At 43.6% G+C, this 17,676-nt stretch overlaps 1 protein-coding gene across 1 annotated transcript in view; it reads right to left on the bottom strand.

The window, feature by feature from the left end:
* PIK3AP1 (phosphoinositide-3-kinase adaptor protein 1) overlaps nucleotides 1-17,676 on the bottom strand; it is a 212,025-nt gene that overhangs the window by 38,233 nt on the left and 156,116 nt on the right. The window contains exon 14 of the mRNA XM_073596509.1: nucleotides 1,934-2,083. Coding sequence (XP_073452610.1) covers nucleotides 1,934-2,083 — 150 coding nt within the window. The remainder of the gene's footprint in view (nucleotides 1-1,933; nucleotides 2,084-17,676) is intronic.

Genomic DNA, 17,676 nt, shown 5'->3' with positions numbered 1-17,676 from the left:
GAGATGATGTACCCTGTTTCCCCGAACATAAGACCTAGCGTGATTGTCGGTGATGGCTGCAATATAAGCCCTACCCCCCAAATAAGCCCTACCCTGTTTCCCTGAAAATAAACCCTACCCTGAAAATAAGACCTACAAGGACCTTAAATAGGGCTTATTTGGGGGGTAGGGCTTATATTGCAGCCATCACCGACAATCACACTAGGTCTTATTTTCGGAGAAACAAGGTAATCTCTCTGCTGCCCATGGCTGCACAGTGAGGGCGGAACAGCGGTGATGCAGGGCAGGTGGTGAGAGATGATGTCATCTCTCTTCTCTGTCTCCCGCGCGGCTCTCCCGTGCTGCCTGCCCGCCGCAGAGCTGCAGAGAGGCCACGGCCTGGTAGTGGGCCATGGCCCTGTAATTGGGGACCCCTGGGGCTATAGCCCCAAAAGCCACCCCCTAGCGACGCCATTGACTGTCACTGAAACCGGCCCACTGAGCCATCGGACCCCTGGGAAACTCCTGGTAGTCCCGATGGGCAGTACATGCCTGTATACAAATGTTCCTAGCATTTTCATCCGATGTATATCTGAAAGGTATGTTGTATCAACTGGTTTCCTGTGCTTTAAAGCTTCAAAGCTGCAAGGCTTCATTATATATATCAAAATATGACTATAATTTAATTTTTAGAAGAAAAGCAATGACTGACGAAAATTAGTCTACAACGATATGCGTTAGGGTGAAGCTACACTCAGCTTGTCTACCCTTGTTGAGCTCAACCCAGGCTTCGCCACGATCCTTTCAATACTAGGAGCGGTGAAGTGACACCAGGCAGGAAAGCTACTGTTTACATGCTCGCTTTTAATCCTATATTTTTAAGTGCGATATTAGGGGGGATTTGGGGTTTAATTAACCACTTGCTGCCCGCCATATAGCAGAATGACGGCAGCAAAGTGGTTTCAATATCCTGACTGGGCGTCATATGATGTCCTCAGGATATTAAGCCGCTGCGCGCCCCCGGGGGCACGCACCGAGGCGATCATTGTTGCGGTGAACTCCAATCTAGGTAAAGAGTCTCTGACGGAGACTCTTTACCACGTGATCAGCCGTGTCCAATCACGGCTGATCACGATGTAAATAGGAAGAGTCGGTGATCGGCTTTTCCTCACTCGCGTCTGACAGACGCGAGTAGAGGAGAGCCGATCGGCTGATCTCCTGACAGGGGGGTCTGTGCTGATTGTTTATCAGCACAGCCCCCCTTGGATCCCACCCAGGACCACCATCATGCTGCCCAGGACCACCAGGATGGCCATCCACACTAGACCACCAGGTATGCCCCCCCTAGACCCCCAGGGAAATACCAATCTGTGCCCAGGCAGCTGCCAATCAATGCCCAGGCAGCTGACAATCAGTGCCCCCTCACGATGCCTACCACTGCCAATGCCACCAGGGATGCCTATCAGTGCCGCATATCAGTGCCCAGCAGTGCCGCCTATCAGTGCCCAACAGTGCCGCCTTAAAAACTGTTTAAAATGGAATTATACTATGAAAGCTTCTTTATCCTTTGGGCATGATCGCTGATGAGCTTGGGATCCAGTAGCAATCTATTGGAGTCTGGCATTCCAGGATAGACACGTCGGGAGGAGCGTCGTGCTGACGTCACTGCGTTATACATCCCGCTTGCATGGGAGTTTGTATTGCTGCCAGCCGGCCGCATTTTTTATTGAAAATTTTTACTGAATTTGAATATGCTTTGTAAGCAAAACTGTTTTTTTATTTCTGAATAGATATCCATCTGGTTTTACCTACGGCGATTTTCCCTGCCCTTTCCTATATAAGGTATAGGAAAGTAGGCCAGTTAAGCCAAAATGTCACCTCCCTTGGAAAATAACAACACTATTGTTTGAAGGAACTGAAGGACTCCAAGGCTGTATGAATAAAGGACACCTACTTGCGGTGCTGGATGTGCTGTCTGTCTTCCAGTTTCCTCGTCTGATCTCTACTTGCGAAGGAACTAGACTTGAAGCTTGCTCATATATCCCATAGTCCTGCACTGCTCTCCGATTCTGTCCACGGGGAATGGGCCTGGTGATCTCTATATCTAAAATAAAATATTTTATAAGACTAGTATCCATTTCCAAAAGTAAAATTTTGAAAGTTACTAAAAGGCAAAGTTACAAAGGCAAACGTTACAACAAGTTAGATTACTTGCAAATAACTTTACAATACCCTTTGTCAGCCTATAAAATGCATTTAAATCACAAAGATTATCTTAAAAACAGTAGTTTAGTGGTTAGCACTCCTGCCTTGCAGCACTAGAGTCCTCAGTTTGAATCCTAACCAGAACTGTACCTGCATTGGTTGCATCTTCTCCCTGTGCTTGTGTGGGTTTCCTCCCACACTCCAGACATGTTGGTAGGTTAAGTGGCTCCTATATAAATTAGCCCTAGTATGTGTATGTAGGTAGCATGCGGGGTAGGGAAGATAGATTGTAAGTAGTGATGAGCTTGGGTACTGTCCAAACCTGGAAGTTAGCCATTATTGCTGGGCCAGTGGAAGATTTCCAGTCCTGCAGCTGTTGTAGACAAAGGTTTGGGAATGCTAGTGACATCATTAACCTAATATAGACATATAGAAATATCAAGGTAATGTCAATGGTCATGTCAGGTCAATGATGTTACATACATCCCCGCCCCCTTGTGTACTACAGCTGGGGGTGGAGTAGTCAGAGATAATCCACTCACCATCTTTAAGTTTAAGGACTTCCCTCCCATGTTTATTTAAAAGAAAGTCCCAGGACAGCAAGTTTCCCATGTAGGGGTTTTAGCATCACATAGCATCCAAAACAAAACTTTCCAGCTACCTAGCTATAAAGCTCCCCAGCTTGGGTTATTCTGACTCTCAAAAAGAAAGGGGTAAAGGACCCCAAGAAAAAGTAGGTACTAAGTGCAACCCCAAATGATAGTATCATAAAAATATACTTTATTCAGTACTTCAGAATTAGAAAAAAGCACACCAGTAATGCAATCTACACCTCCACCCAACACTAAAAATTACAATGTTGTCAATTCTAAAAACACCTGAGTCAACAATGACTGGATCATAAACATGAATATTTATGGTTACCATAATACTATAGACACCATTCATGCCTCCAAGCTCAATTCAGAGCATATCTGTATGTACAAAAATGCATACACCAGGGAAATGGAACAGCGTGTGATGTTAGAGTGTTAGTGACCGCTCTTTGGGTGCATCAAAAATATGCTTTAAGCAATAAACTGTATAATGAACTACCAAGCTAAATAGAGCATCAACTGTAATAGACTAAGGCCATTGGGGCAAGCATATGGATAGCCAGAGACACTGCTTAATCTAAGGGGAAACCAGTCCTTGGAAATTGCTAAAGTTCAAACTGCACATATATGAGACATGATGTTTCAGTTTAACAATCCCAGCAGTGGCATTGATTAAGGATTCCAACCAGGGCTTTTTTTTCAGGGGGAACTTGGTGGAACTCAGTTCTACCACCTCTGGCTCAGACCCTTGGGCGGGCCTGCTCACCACAATCACTTGTGAACACAGAAGTCCAGTTTCTGTGTTTACAAGTGACAGCTCTGCACTCTGTGTGTAACCCCCCCTGAACTCTGCACTCTGTATGTAATGCAATCCTGGTATTTAATGCCCCTTTAAGACCCTCCTACTGTTCGTGAAATTTGATTGACCACACCCACTATTTGATGTGATTTGGAGGATGTGTGTGGGAGGAGGGGTTTTGGGGGTGTCGTGGTTGTGTTCCAGCACCTATTGTTTGAGAAAAAAAGCCCTGATTCCAACACTTCTCATGCGGATGTGCAGACTGCAAAGCTGATAGTCCTCGCTGTCAATTTAGCCACTGTGTAGGCAAAATATTATGTTTTTTGCAAAATTGTCACTCTTTTCTTGTTTATAGCGCAAAAAATAAAAACCACAGAGGTGATCAAATACCACCAAAAGAAAGCTCTATTTGTGGGGAAAAAAGGACATAAATTTTGTTTGGATACAATGACGCACGACCGCGCAATTGTCAGTTAAAGCGACGCAGTGCCATATCGCAAAAAATGGCCTGGTCGGGAAGGGGGAAAATCCTTCCAGGCCTGAAGTAATTAAGGGGAACCCCGCACCAACATTTAAAAAAAAATGGCGTGGGGGTCTCCCAGGCCCCCAGGCACTATATACTCTGAATAGCAGTATATATACTATACAGCCTGCCCTATATACTCTGCAGAAAAACTGGCCTTAGGTGTTGGTGGTACCAGAACACTGTAAGCCCTCACAGTTACTCTTGTTGGGGGGCAGGAATGGGCCCTGCTGTGAAATATTATATCAAAAATTGTAATTACATGGCTCTGTTAAACAGGGGCAGAAAAAATGGGCCTTTGGTTTTGGTGGTGCCAGAACACTGTAAGCTCTCGCAGTTACTCTTGCTGGGTGCAGGAACGGGCCCTGCGTTGAAATATTGTATCAAAAATTGTAATTACATTCCCCTGTTAAACAGGGGCAGAAAAATTGGGCTTTGGGTGGTGGTGGTGCCACAACACTGTAACTCCTCACAGATACTCTTATTGGGTGCAGGAATAGGCCCTGCTGTGAAATATTATATCAAAAATTGTAATTACATGCCCCTGTTAAACAGGGGCATAAAAATTGGGCCTTGGGTGGTGGTGGTGCCACAACACTGTAAGCCCTCACAGTTACCTCTTGTTGGGCGAAAGAATGGGCCCTGCTGTGAAATATTATATCAAAAAGTGTAATTGCATGCCACTGTTAAACAGGGGCAGAAAAATTGGGCCTTGGGTAGTGGTGGTGGTGGTGTCCTAAACCAAAAAATATTGTTGGAAGCTAAAATCATCAAGATTGAGGAAGAATAGGATAGTCAGCATAAGCAGTCTTCAAGGGATCCCAGATCCATAGCAAATTCAATCAGTTACATCAGCATCGGGTGCTTGATAGCTGCTGATCCAAGACAGGTGCACTCTTTGATCTGTTACAAACCCTCCAGCAGCACTGAATGTGCGTTCAGAAATCACGCTGGATGCAGGACAGGCCAGAAGCTCAATTGCATATTGAGCAAGTTCTGGCCAGTGGTCTATCCTCAAGACCCAGTAACCCAGTGGATGCTCTGTTGGAAAGGTCTCCAAGTCTGCTATTGCCCCTAGATATTCCTGCACCATATAATGCAGACGCTGGCGATGGTTGCTTGAACCGATCAGACCTTGGAGCTGAGGACTGAAAAATTGTTTAAAGGCATCGGTCAGCCGGCCACCTTCTCCACCGCTCTTCCTCTGACTGAACGAAGCCTCAGCAACACATTGTCTAGCACCAGTAAATGGTGACCTCCCAGGGTCTGGAAATGCATTGCACAAAACTTTCTTCAAGGCCTCCTGAAGATGTTTTATCCTCTGCTCCCTCTGCAAAGGCAGGATCAGTTCTGCAACCTTACTCTTCTAACATGGATCAAGAAGGGTTGCCAGCCAGTAATGATCCCTCTCCTTGATACCACGAATCCTAGGGTCCTTTCACAGGCTTTGCAGAATCAGGGAGGCCATGTTGCATAAGTTTGCAGAGGCATTCGATTCTGAGTCCTCTGGGTCACTAAGGATGATCCTCCTCCGAGCCACGTACAACTCCTTGGGTTTCTGGGGATTGAAAACCATACCTTGAAGACTGCTGCTGAATGTTATCCTCTACATCCATGCTGACACAATCCTCCTCCTCTTCTTCCTGTGTGTGTCGCAGGAATGCTATCTGGATAAAGGGGGCCTTGAGAGGAAAGGATGTCCTCCTCTTCCTCCCGTTGTTCTGCCTCAACAGCTCTGTCCATGATTCCACGAAGTGTGTGCTCCAGCAGGAAGACTAGAGGGACAGTGTCACTGATGCATGCATTGTCGCTGCCCACCATCCTTTTGGTCCCCTCAAATGGTGACAGGACAGTGCATGCATCCTTGCTGAATAGCCATTGGCGTGGCAAAAAGAAGCCAAGTTACCCTGACCCTGTCCTGGTGCCAGGCACTCATTGATGGCCCTCTGCTGTATGTGCAGCTGCTACAGCATTGCCAATGACAGCCTAAGAATTTACATGAACTGGAGGCTTTTTGCCAAGGGGAATGGGCAGATTTACCATCTGAGAAGATAAAGAGCCTCATCCACAAATACCATAAAAGACTTCAAGCTGTCATTGATGTTAAAGGGGGCAATACATGGTATTAAGAACTGGGGTATGTAAACTTTTTATCAGGATCATTTGGGTAGTTTCTGTTGCCATTATGATTTTAAAAGAGTAAACACAGTTGATTGATAATAAATGGCTTCAGCCAAACACTAACCATGAGTGAAAGAAAAATATTTTTGTGTTATCATTCATATTCTCTGAAAAATGACCAAGAAATCATAAATTCTGCCAGGGTATGTAAACTTATGAGCACAACTGTATATTTATACACCCCCTGAAGTGTATTAGAAACAGTACACCACGGAATTCACTGTAGATATAGGCTACACTGGATGCAGCAGAGTATATATATACAGTGCCTGCAGTGACTGAATATAGAGTAAACACGGAATATATAGTCTATGCTAAATGCAGAGTATATATATATATATATATATATATATATATATACTAGACTGACTGTATATATTTATATTTATACACAGCGGGGACGGAAAGTATTCAGACCCCCTTACATTTTTCACTCTTTGTTATATTGCAGCCATTTGCTAAAATCATTTAAGTTCATTTTTTTCTTCGTTAATGTACACACAGCACCCCATATTGACAGAAAAACACAGAATTGTTGACATTTTTGCAGATTTATTAAAATAAAAAAAAACTGAAATATCACATGGTCCTAAGTATTCAGACCCTTTGCTGTGACACTCATATATTTAACTCAGGTGCTGTCCATTTCTTCTGATCATCCTTGAGATGGTTCCACACCTTCATTTGACTCCAGCTGTGTTTGATTATACTGATTGGACTTTATTAGGTAAGCCACACACCTGTCCATATAAGACCTTACAGCTCACAGTGCATGTCAGAGCAAATGAGAATCATGAGGTCAAAGGAACTGCCTGAAGAGCTCAGAGACAGAATTTTGGCAAGGCACAGATCTGGTCAAGGTTACAAAAAAATTCTGCTGCACTTAAGGTTCCTAAGAGCACAGTGGCCTCCATAATCCTTAAATGGAAGACGTTTGGGATGACCAGAACCCTTCCTAGAGCTGGCCGACTGGCCAAACTGAGCTACCGGGGGAGAAGAGCCTTGGTGAGAGAGGTAAAGAAGAACCCAAAGATCACTGTGGCTGAACTCCAGAGATGCAGTCGGGAGATGGGAGAAAGTTGTAGAAAGTCAACCATCACCGCAGCCCTCCACCAGTCGGGGCTTTATGGCAGAGTGGCCCGACGGAAGCCTCTCCTCAGTGCAAGACACATGAAAGCCGCATGGAGTTTGCTAAAAAAACACCTGAAGGACTCCAAGATGGTGAGAAATAAGATTCTCTGGTCTGATGAGACCAAGATAAAATTTTTTGGCCTTAATTCTAAGCGGTATGTTTGGTGAAAACCAAGCACTGCTCATCACCTGTCCAATACAGTCCCAACAGTGAAGCATGGTGGTGGCAGCATTATGCTGGGGGGTGTTTTCCAGCTGCAGGACGACTGGTTGCAATCAAGGGAAAGATGAATTCGGCCAAGTACAGGGATATCCTGGACGAAAACCTTCTCCAGAGTGCTCAGGACCTCAGACTTGGCTGAAGGTTTACCTTCCAACAAGACAATGACCCTAAGCACACAGCTAAAATAATGAAGGAGTAGCTTCACAACATCTCAACTCGACTGTTCTTGAATGGCCCAGCCAGAGCCCTGACTTTAAGAACACCCAAATAAACACCTTGCAAAAAAAAGAATACTAAATTATCTTGTCAAAAATTTACCAATTATACTACCTTCCCCCCTCCCTAAAGAGACAAAACAAAACAAAGAAGAAAAAAAAAAAAAAAAAAAAAAAAGTAAAGTACTCTTCAGTTCTCTCCTCCTCCTCTTCTCTCCTCTCAACCATCCCTGGGTTATAGATCTACTCCATCCCTTCCCCCTTCCACTCCATTCCTTCTACTTTGAGTCCTGTACAGTCCTACTATTCCCTTCTGTGTCACAAGGAGAAAGAAAGAAAAAAAAAAAAGGGAAAAAAAAAAAAAAAAGTGTTGTTTCCCTCTCTACCAAAACCTTGTGTAGTATAAGCCATTATATCAAAATAAGGAAAAAAAAAACCAAAAAAACAAAAAAAATAATTGTATTGTGTGTTAAAATGTTATCAACTGTATTTAAATGTAAACAACCCTCTTGACCTGCTCCTCCCCCAACTTTAAGTGACAACCCCATAACTCCACCAAAGGAGAGGGGGATAAAAAAAAGTGTTGTTTCCCTCTCTACACAAAACCTCGTGTAATATAAGAGGCCGCTAATGGCCATTATGTCAAAATAAGAGAGAAAAAAAAAATTGTATCCTGTGTTATCATTATTTAAGGTACTTATATAGCGCCATCAATTGACGCAGTGCTTTACATATACATTGTATATTCACATCGGTCCCTACCCTCAAGGAGCTTACAATCTAACGTCTCTAACTCACATTCATATACTAGGGCCAATTTAGACAGAAGCCACTTAACCTACCAGCATGTCTTTGAAGTGTGAGAGGAAACCCGGTTACCCGGAGGAAACCCACACAGGCACAGGGAGAACATGCAAACTCCAAGCCGGTAGTGTCTTGGTTGGGATTCAAACCAGCGACCCTTTTTACTGCTAGGCGAGAGTGCTACCCACTACACCACTGTGTGTGTTAAAATGTTATCAACTGTATTTATATGTAAACAACCCTCTTGACCTGCTCCTCCCCCAACTTTAAATGACAACCCCATAACTCCACCAAAGAGAAAAAAAAAAAAGTGTTGATTCCCTCTCTACCAAACCTCGTGTAATATAAAAGGCCACTGATGGCCATTTTGTCAAAACAAAACAAAACAAAAATATATAATAGTTGTATCATGTGTTAAAATATTATCAACTGTATTTATATGTAGACAAGCCTCTTACTCCTCCCCCAACTTTAAGTGACACCCCCATAACTCCACCAAAATTTTTTTTTTTTAAATTGTGTATGCCTTATGGTGACATATACAATCTCTATCATTTTTCCATTTTGAATATTAAATCCCTCCTCCCCTGTGGTCTACCCGTGATCTCCCTACTCCTTAGCCTGCCCCCCCCCCCCTTCCCATCCTTCCCATCCTTCCCCTCCTTCCCCTCACTACTTTGACTTGACTCACTCTCTCTCTTCTCTCATTAGGGGAAGGCGTTTCACTCCACCCTGTCAGAGTACCAAAAGAGAAAAAAATAAAAAAAAAACAAACACATTGGTCAATCCCATTCAAGGTTCATAATTGACTCTTTATTCCTCTATGGCTAGAACCACAAGCAGCTATACTAGGGTCCCCATGGGTCTACTACACCCCGTGCCCTCCCATTCCATGTCTCGTCTCTTTCAGCCCATCTCAGGTACACACTGTATCCATCCTGTCTTCTCAAATTCCCCTTTTTGATCTTTCATTACTTGAGTCCACCTCTCAGCTTCCATTATCCGATTTACCTCCTTATTCCAATCCTCTAATGTTGGGCAGGCAGTCTGTTTCCAATATCCGGGGATTAATATTTTAGCAGCATTCAATAGGTGTGGTGTGATGCTCCTCCCATAGGCTTTAATGGAACCAGGCGTTCCATGGAATAGGAAGCATAGAGGCGTAAACTCTATAGGTCTAAGGTTATCATAGGATAACCTTGGTCGTTTATCATTCCACACAAATGCTACAAAGGCCTTCTGTTTCTGTTTAAAAAAGGTCCCTGGTAATTTAATCGGAACTGTATGCAATATGTAAATAATTCTGGGTAATATGCACATTTTAATAGCGCTCACTCTTACAAACCATGTTAGATATTGTCTTGTCCATTTCTTCAAGTCCCCCATTATCCCAGCTATTATGGAGGCATAATTAAGGTTGTATAAAATTTTTTGATCTGAGGAGAGATATACCCTCAGGTATATATATATATATATATATATATATATATATATATATATATATATATATATTAGACTGACTGTATATATATACAGTGGGGATGGAAAGTATTCAGACCCCCTTAAATTTTTCACTCTTTGTTACATTGCAGCCATTTAAAATCATTTAAGTTCATTTTTTTCCTCGTTAATGTACACACAGCACCCCATATTGACAGAAAAACACAGAATTGTTGACATTTTTGCAGATTTATTAAAAAAAACAAAAAAAAACAAAAAACTGAAATTTCACATGGTCCTAAGTATTCAGACCCTTTGCTGTGACACTCATATATTTAACTCAGGTGCTGTCCATTTCTTCTGATCATCCTTGAGATGGTTCTACACGTTCATTTGAGTCCAGCTGTGTTTGATTATACTGATTGGACTTAATTAAGAAAGCCACACACCTGTCTATATAAGAGCTTACAGCTCACAGTGCATGTCAGAGCAAATGAGAATCATGAGGTCAAAGGAACTGCCTGAAGAGCTCAGAGACAGAATTGTGGTAAGGCGCAGATCTGGCCAAGGTTACAAAAAAATTTCTGTTGCACTTAAGGTACCTAAAAGCACAGTGGCATCCATAATCATTAAATGGAAGACATTTGGGATGACCAGAACCCTTCCTAGAGCTGGCCGTCCGGACAAACTGAGCTATCGGGGGAGAATAGCCTTGGTGAGAGAGGTAAAGAAGAACACAAAGATCACTGTGGCTGAACTCCAGAGATGCAGTCGGAAGATGGGAGAAAGTTGTAGAAAGTCAACCATCACTGCAGCCCTCCACCAGTCAGGGCTTTATGGCAGAGTGGCCCGACGGAAGCCTCTCCTCAGTGCAAGACACATGAAAGCCCGCATGAAGTTTGCTAAAAAAAACACCCAAAGGACTCCAAGATGGTGAGAAATAAGATTCTCTGGTCTGATGAGACCAAGATAGAATTTTTTGGCCTTAATTATAAGCGGTATGTGTAGAGAAAACCAGGCACTGCTCGTCACCTGTCCAATACAGTCCCAACAGTGAAGCATGGTGATGGCAGCATTATGCTGTGGGGGTGTTTTTCAGCTGCAGGGACAGGACGACTGGCTGCAATCGAGGGAAAGATGAATGCGGCCATGTACAGGGATATCCTGGACGAAAACCTTCTCCAGAGTGCTCAGGACCTCAGACTGGGCTGAAGGTTTACCTTCCAACAAGACAATGACCCTAAGCACACGGCTAAAATAACGAAGGATTAGCTTCACAACAACTCCGTGACTGTTCTTGAATGGCCCAGCCAGAGCCCTGACTTAAACCCAATTGAGCATCTCGAGAGAGACCTAAAAATGGCTGTCCACCAACGTTTACCATCCAACCTGACAGAACTGGAGAGGATATGCAAGGAGGAATGCAGGGGATCCCCAAATCCAGGTGTGAAAAACTTGTTGCATCATTCCCAAAAAGACTCATGGCTGTATTAGATCAAAAGGGTGCTTCTACTAAATACTGAGCAAAGGGTCTGAATACTTAGGACCATGTGATATTTCACTTTTTCTTTTTTAATAAATCTGCAATAATGTCAACAATTCTGTGTTTTTCTGTCAATATGGGGTGCTGTGAGTACATTAATGAGGAAAAAAAACGAACTTACATGATTTTAGCAAATGACTGCAATATAACAAAGAGCGAAAAATTTAAGGGGGTCTGAATACTTTCCGTCCCCACTGTATATATATATATATATATATATATATATATATATATATATATATATATATATATATATATTTCAAATACACTGCCACTAACTGAATAACCTGCCTGCTTAATCTAACTCAAGCTATCATTCTGTCCATGCCAACAACACTACACACGGCCGCTCTGTAAGCAGCCTTGTATAGTGTGGGGCGTGGACTTAGTCCCCTTGAGCCATGATTGGCCAAAGGCACCTTGCCTTTGGCCGATTATGTCTCTCTCAGCAGAGCACGCTGTGATTGGCCAAAGCATGCAGGTCAGGTGCATGCTTTGGCCAATCATCATACAGCAATGCACTGCGATCTCACATTATGGGGCATTCCGCGGCGCTCAAATTTTCCGCGAACACCCCATAATGTTCGCTGTTCACTGTACTGCCGACCCCACTATCTCACTGATAAGGTCTAATTGGAAAAAGTCTCCTATAGTGTAAAACACCCACATTGCACCAGGCAGCCCAAACCATGTCACCATGGCCTAGACTGTTTGCTTAGAATAAAAGTGATAATACCTCCTGCGCTACCCAGAAAACGTATCCATAAGTGGCTGCTGCTGTGAATTGCCTAAGCATTCAAACTAAAGATCAAAAGAAAGTTACAATGCTACTGTGCAAAATGAAACAATCATGACAATTTGTGCAAACAATACATGCAGAAAAAATATATGTAAGACGCAAGAGTAAAGAGTAAATCACAAAAACACACCCATCAATTATGTAAAATCCACACTGGCCGAATATCGGCCGGTATCGTTTGGTTTAACAGAAACCGACTGACATTCGGCCCATGTGTATGGCAGCCTGTCTGTTGAAGGGGCATGACTGAAAAACATCTGCTGATCGGCATCTGATCAGCGCTCTCAGCCAATAGCTGCAAGCGCTGACCAGTGTGTTGTGGCATGGGGGCAGTCCCCCTGTTATAACACAATAGCTTAGCAGGGAGATCGCTGTGCTAACACCGGATAGTAAGTACAGCATGCTCCTCCGTTTTTTTCGTTCAGCCAGCTGGGTTGAATGAAAAAAAAAACTGATAGTGCATACCTAGCTTTAATCACTCACCATTACTATACACACATGACAAAAAATATATTACAAAGTGCTCTATGCTGTGTACAAGCCAAGTCCAACCCAAAAATAGTTCCAACTTTTTCTAAACAAAGTCTGAGAATTGCACAGCACATCTGTGAAATTTGTGCACTCCCTGGGTGCCCCCAGCTCCTACCCACACTTACCAGATTTAAATGACCCTTGCAACAAGTGAGTCAAACCACGCTTAACAGACTTCCTGGGGAAGGTAATCCTAATGTCTAGTACATCTCTCCCTGAATATCTGCCCCAGAACCCAGTTGCTCACATCATCACAAAAAAGGTAGCAAACGGGGAAAAAAAAGGAGAGTTTCCATAGTGTAAACCATTTTTAGAAAAAAGATAAAAGCTTAAAAACCAATGTACTTACATTCAGAGTAGACATACATCACATGTCATAAAGCCAGGTACCTCAGTGTGTGCTCTAAAGAGTGGAAATGATGTCCCATTTAATGCATCTAGTAATCAAGGACGTCATCAGGAGCCAAGGTCAATTAAATTTGGTGAGTGTGGGTAAAAGCTGGGACACCCAGGGAGTGCCTGAGTTTCACAGATGTGCAGTGCAATTCACAAATTTTGTTTAGAAAAAGATCGCACTATTTTTAGTTTGGACTTGGCTTGTACGCAGCACCAAGCACTTTAATGTGGACGGTATCAAGCACTATTTATTTTTGTAATATAGTTTTTGTCATGTGTGTTTAGTAACATTGTGTGACTTACATAACTGATGGGTGCACGTTTGTGATTTACTCACACGTTTTACATATATTTTCTCTGCACGTAATGTTTGCTATGCAAATAATGGTATCTGTAGATAAAAACAAACTGTGCAGCTTTGACCAAAGGTGAATGATTCCCTTGCTATAGGTGTGGGCCTTTTACTTATCTCATGAAGCCTGACTGGAATAATCCCAGGACATTGTTATGATGATGCTAAGTGAGGCCTAGTCATTACATCTCACCTCCACTATCCGCTATTCATTTTTGGTCTTCTGCTGTCATATCTTTAAACTTCCATATTTAATGCTAGCTCTATAACACACACTGCAATAGCAACAATACTGGTGATTGATTCTCAACCCCATTTGGCTTGAGTGATCAAGAGAGTTAATTAGCTTTTCAACCCTAGCCCGTGTTTGTGGCTGGTCTGGTATAGGCCCTCCCCTCTCCGATAATCATGTGTCTCAAATCAGACCCTATAATGATCAATTGATAAATGCATGCCCACTCATTCTCCCTATAAATTTAAAGAGGCCTAAGGGGAGGCACAGACACTATGGCTCTTTCCTGAGTGTCTCTGTCACAAGTGGTGCGCAGTTTCACCGCCCCAGTTTAACGAAAGAAGGATAACTAAAGCTGGATGAAGATACATCAAGAACTCTGCTCCACTCTGGAAAGACAGCAAGCAAACCAGCATTTGACATTTAATTTATATGAAGTCAGATTCCCACTCTCTACTCACTAACATGCTCCTTCTTTTCTTCCTTCTCACAACGCTGTCTTCTATCCTCAAATTATCCTTACTTTACCCCTCTTCTCTACCCTGCAGCATGCACATATCACCCTCACTCCTACCCTCTCCCTACTACTGCACCCATCATCTCCTGCAATTGCCGCACACACATGCTGACCTAATCACCAGGGCAGGTAGACATGTGCTCACAATAACATCCCACTCCCATCTTACCTTCCTCACCCTCCTTCTCCTAGTCTCAGGTGACATTTCTCCTGGTCCTCCATTTTCTAACTGCAAACCACATATCCGACACCCCCTCCTCCTCTGGCAACAAACGCAATCTGCTCAGTTTAATTCCTATCCCCCTTCTTCTACAAACCAGCCCCCCAACCTTATGTGCCCTTTGGAACGCCCACTCGATCTTGACCTTTTCATCTCTCATGGCTTTAACTCACCATAACTGAAACCTAGCTTCAAAATTTTGACTCGGCTTCTCCTGCTGCCCTCTCCCATGGTGACATCCACTGGACTCACTCCCCCAGACGCAACGGACAGAAAGGAGGTGGAGTTGGATTCCTTCTATCCCCACAAAGCACCTTTCAAGTCCTTTCTATCCCTCCCTCTCTATTCCTCTCTTCTTTCAAGGTACACTGTATTCTTCTGTTTTCTCCCATTTCTCTGAGGATTGCAACAATTTATCTGCCTCCTGGACCAGTATTGCGCTTTTTTTAAGACTTCGCTGCCTGGCTACCCTACTTTCTCTTCTCTGAAATATCCATTATCATTCTTGATGACTTCAACATTCCTGTCAATGTTAACAGCCCAGCTACAGCTCAACTTCTCAACTTAACCTCATCTTTTGACCTAACCCAATGGACACATACTTCCACTCACTCCAATGGTAATACCCTCGACCTTGTATTCTCCCATCTCTGCAATTCTGGCAACCTTACCAACACCCCCTTTCCTCTCTCTGATCACAACTTCATTAGTTTCACTGTATCCTTGCCGTCAACTACCCATCCCTCCAAGCAGCAAACGATTACTTGTAGGAACCTTCGCCACTTTACCCCTTCTCTTCTCTATTCTGCTACAGACCACCCACATGACATAATCTCTCCCCTGTCCTGTTCTGACCTGGCCACCTCTGTCTAAAACATTTCACTCTCATCATCACTGGATGCGCTTGCTCCTCTAACTACACGCAGAATCAGGCCCTGACCATTACAACTCTGGCAAACTGACAACACTAGAAATCTCAAGAGACATTGTGGTGCTCTTGAACGACTGTGGCTTAAAACCAAATGCCAGCAGGACTTCATCCTATATAAATCTACCCTTCTAAAATACAATTCCTGCCTCCACGCTGCCAAACAAGCCTACTTTGTCTCTCTTATTAATACCTTGTCATCCAGTCCCCATCGGCTCTTCTCAACCTTTAACTCTCTGCTTCGTCCCCCACCCCCTCTACCCACTAACTCACTCACTGCCCAAGAGATTGACAATCACTTCAATAACAAGATTGATGCAATTCGTGAAGACACCTCCACTGTGCGTACATCTTCCCCACCCAACATACCTTGCCTAACAGCACAGTCAACATACTCCTCTTTTGAACTGGCTACTTCTGAAGACGTTACAAAACTTTTCTCAGATGCCCACCTAACCAATTGTCCCCTGGATCCTGTTCCGTGACAACTACTACGGTCATCCTCTTCTTCTATCCTATACTCCCTCACTCACATCTTCAATCTCTCCCTCTCTAGTGGCACCTTCCCCCCCCCCTCTAAAACATGCACAGATCACTCCCATACTTAAAAAGACCTCACTGGACCCCACCAACCTGAACAACTTAAGACCCATCTCATTGCTCCCATTCAATTCTAAACTTCTAAAACGCTTAGTCTACAACCATCTTAGCTCCTACATCAGTGAAAATAACCTTCTTGACCCCTTACAGTCTGGCTTTCGCTTGCAGCACTCCATGGAAACTGCCTTACTAAAACTCACTAATGATCTACTAACTGCTAAAACCAACAGCCACTACTCCAAACTCCTACTACTTGACCTCTCCCCAGCCTTTGATACTGTTGACCACCCGCTCCTTGTCAATAAACTCCATTCCCTTGGCCTCCAAGATTCTTCCCTATCCTGGTTCTCCTACCTATCACAGCGCTTCTTCAGTGTTACCTACAACTTTGTCTCCTCCTTTCCATTGCCCCTTTCTGTGGGGGTCCCACAAGCCTCTGTTCTTGGACCCCTTCTCTTCTCTATCTACACCGCCTCCCCTGGTCACTTGATAACCGCCCATGGCTTCCAATACCATTTATATGCCGATGATACCCAAATCTATCTGTCTACTCCTCATTCCTTCAGTCTCCTCGCATTACTAAATAACTTAACTGACATATCAGCATGGATGTCACACCACTTCCTTAAACTAAATCTCTCTAAAACCAAGCTAATAATATTCCCCCCGCCTGTGCCCCCCTCCATGATTTTTCCATCAAAATCAACAATTCAACCATCAGTCCCTCCCCTCATGCCAGGGTACTAGGTGTAATCCTAGACTCTGACCTGTCCTTTCAGCCTCAAATCCAATCGTTGTCAAAAGTTTTTAGAATTCACCTCCGTAACATCTCTAAAATACGCCCCTTTTTAACAAATAAAACCACCAAGCTCCTCCTTCACTCCCTTGTTATCTCTCGCCTTGACTATTTCAACTCCCTTCTCATTGGCTTGCCTCCCCATAGGCTATCCCCTCCTTAGTCTATCATAAATGCTGCTGACAGCCTTATCCACCTTACCAACCGTTCAGTGTCTGCCAACCCTCTCCTCCAATCCCTACACTGGCTCCCAATCGCCCAATGAATTAAATTCAAAATATTACCAACGTCATACAAAGCCATTCACAACTTTGCTCTGAGCTACATAACCAAATCTTGTCTCCAAAAACTGTACTCTCTGCTCCTCCCAAGACCTCCTACTCTCAAGCTCCCTTGTCTCCTCCTCCCATGCTTGTCTCCAGGATTTCTCCAGAGCCTCTCCCACCCTCTGGAACTCGCTACCTCAACCTGTCCAGCTATCTCTTACTCTTGCTACCTTCAGACATTCCCTGAAAACTCATCTCTTCAGGGAAGCCTATCAAGCCTCCATTTAATATCTTTTACCACTTCCATCAGCTCATTCCCCACAGTTACAACCTTTTGTACCACCTGTTCCACCCTATTAGATTGTAAGCTCTTCTGAGCAGGGCCCTCTTAATTCTCTTG

This window comes from Aquarana catesbeiana, linkage group LG08 (assembly GCF_042186555.1).
Source record: "Aquarana catesbeiana isolate 2022-GZ linkage group LG08, ASM4218655v1, whole genome shotgun sequence".
In the NCBI taxonomy this organism is placed as follows: Eukaryota; Metazoa; Chordata; class Amphibia; order Anura; family Ranidae; genus Aquarana; species Aquarana catesbeiana.
Note: the sequence above shows the minus strand (reverse complement) of the source record. Positions and strands in the feature narration are given on the sequence as shown.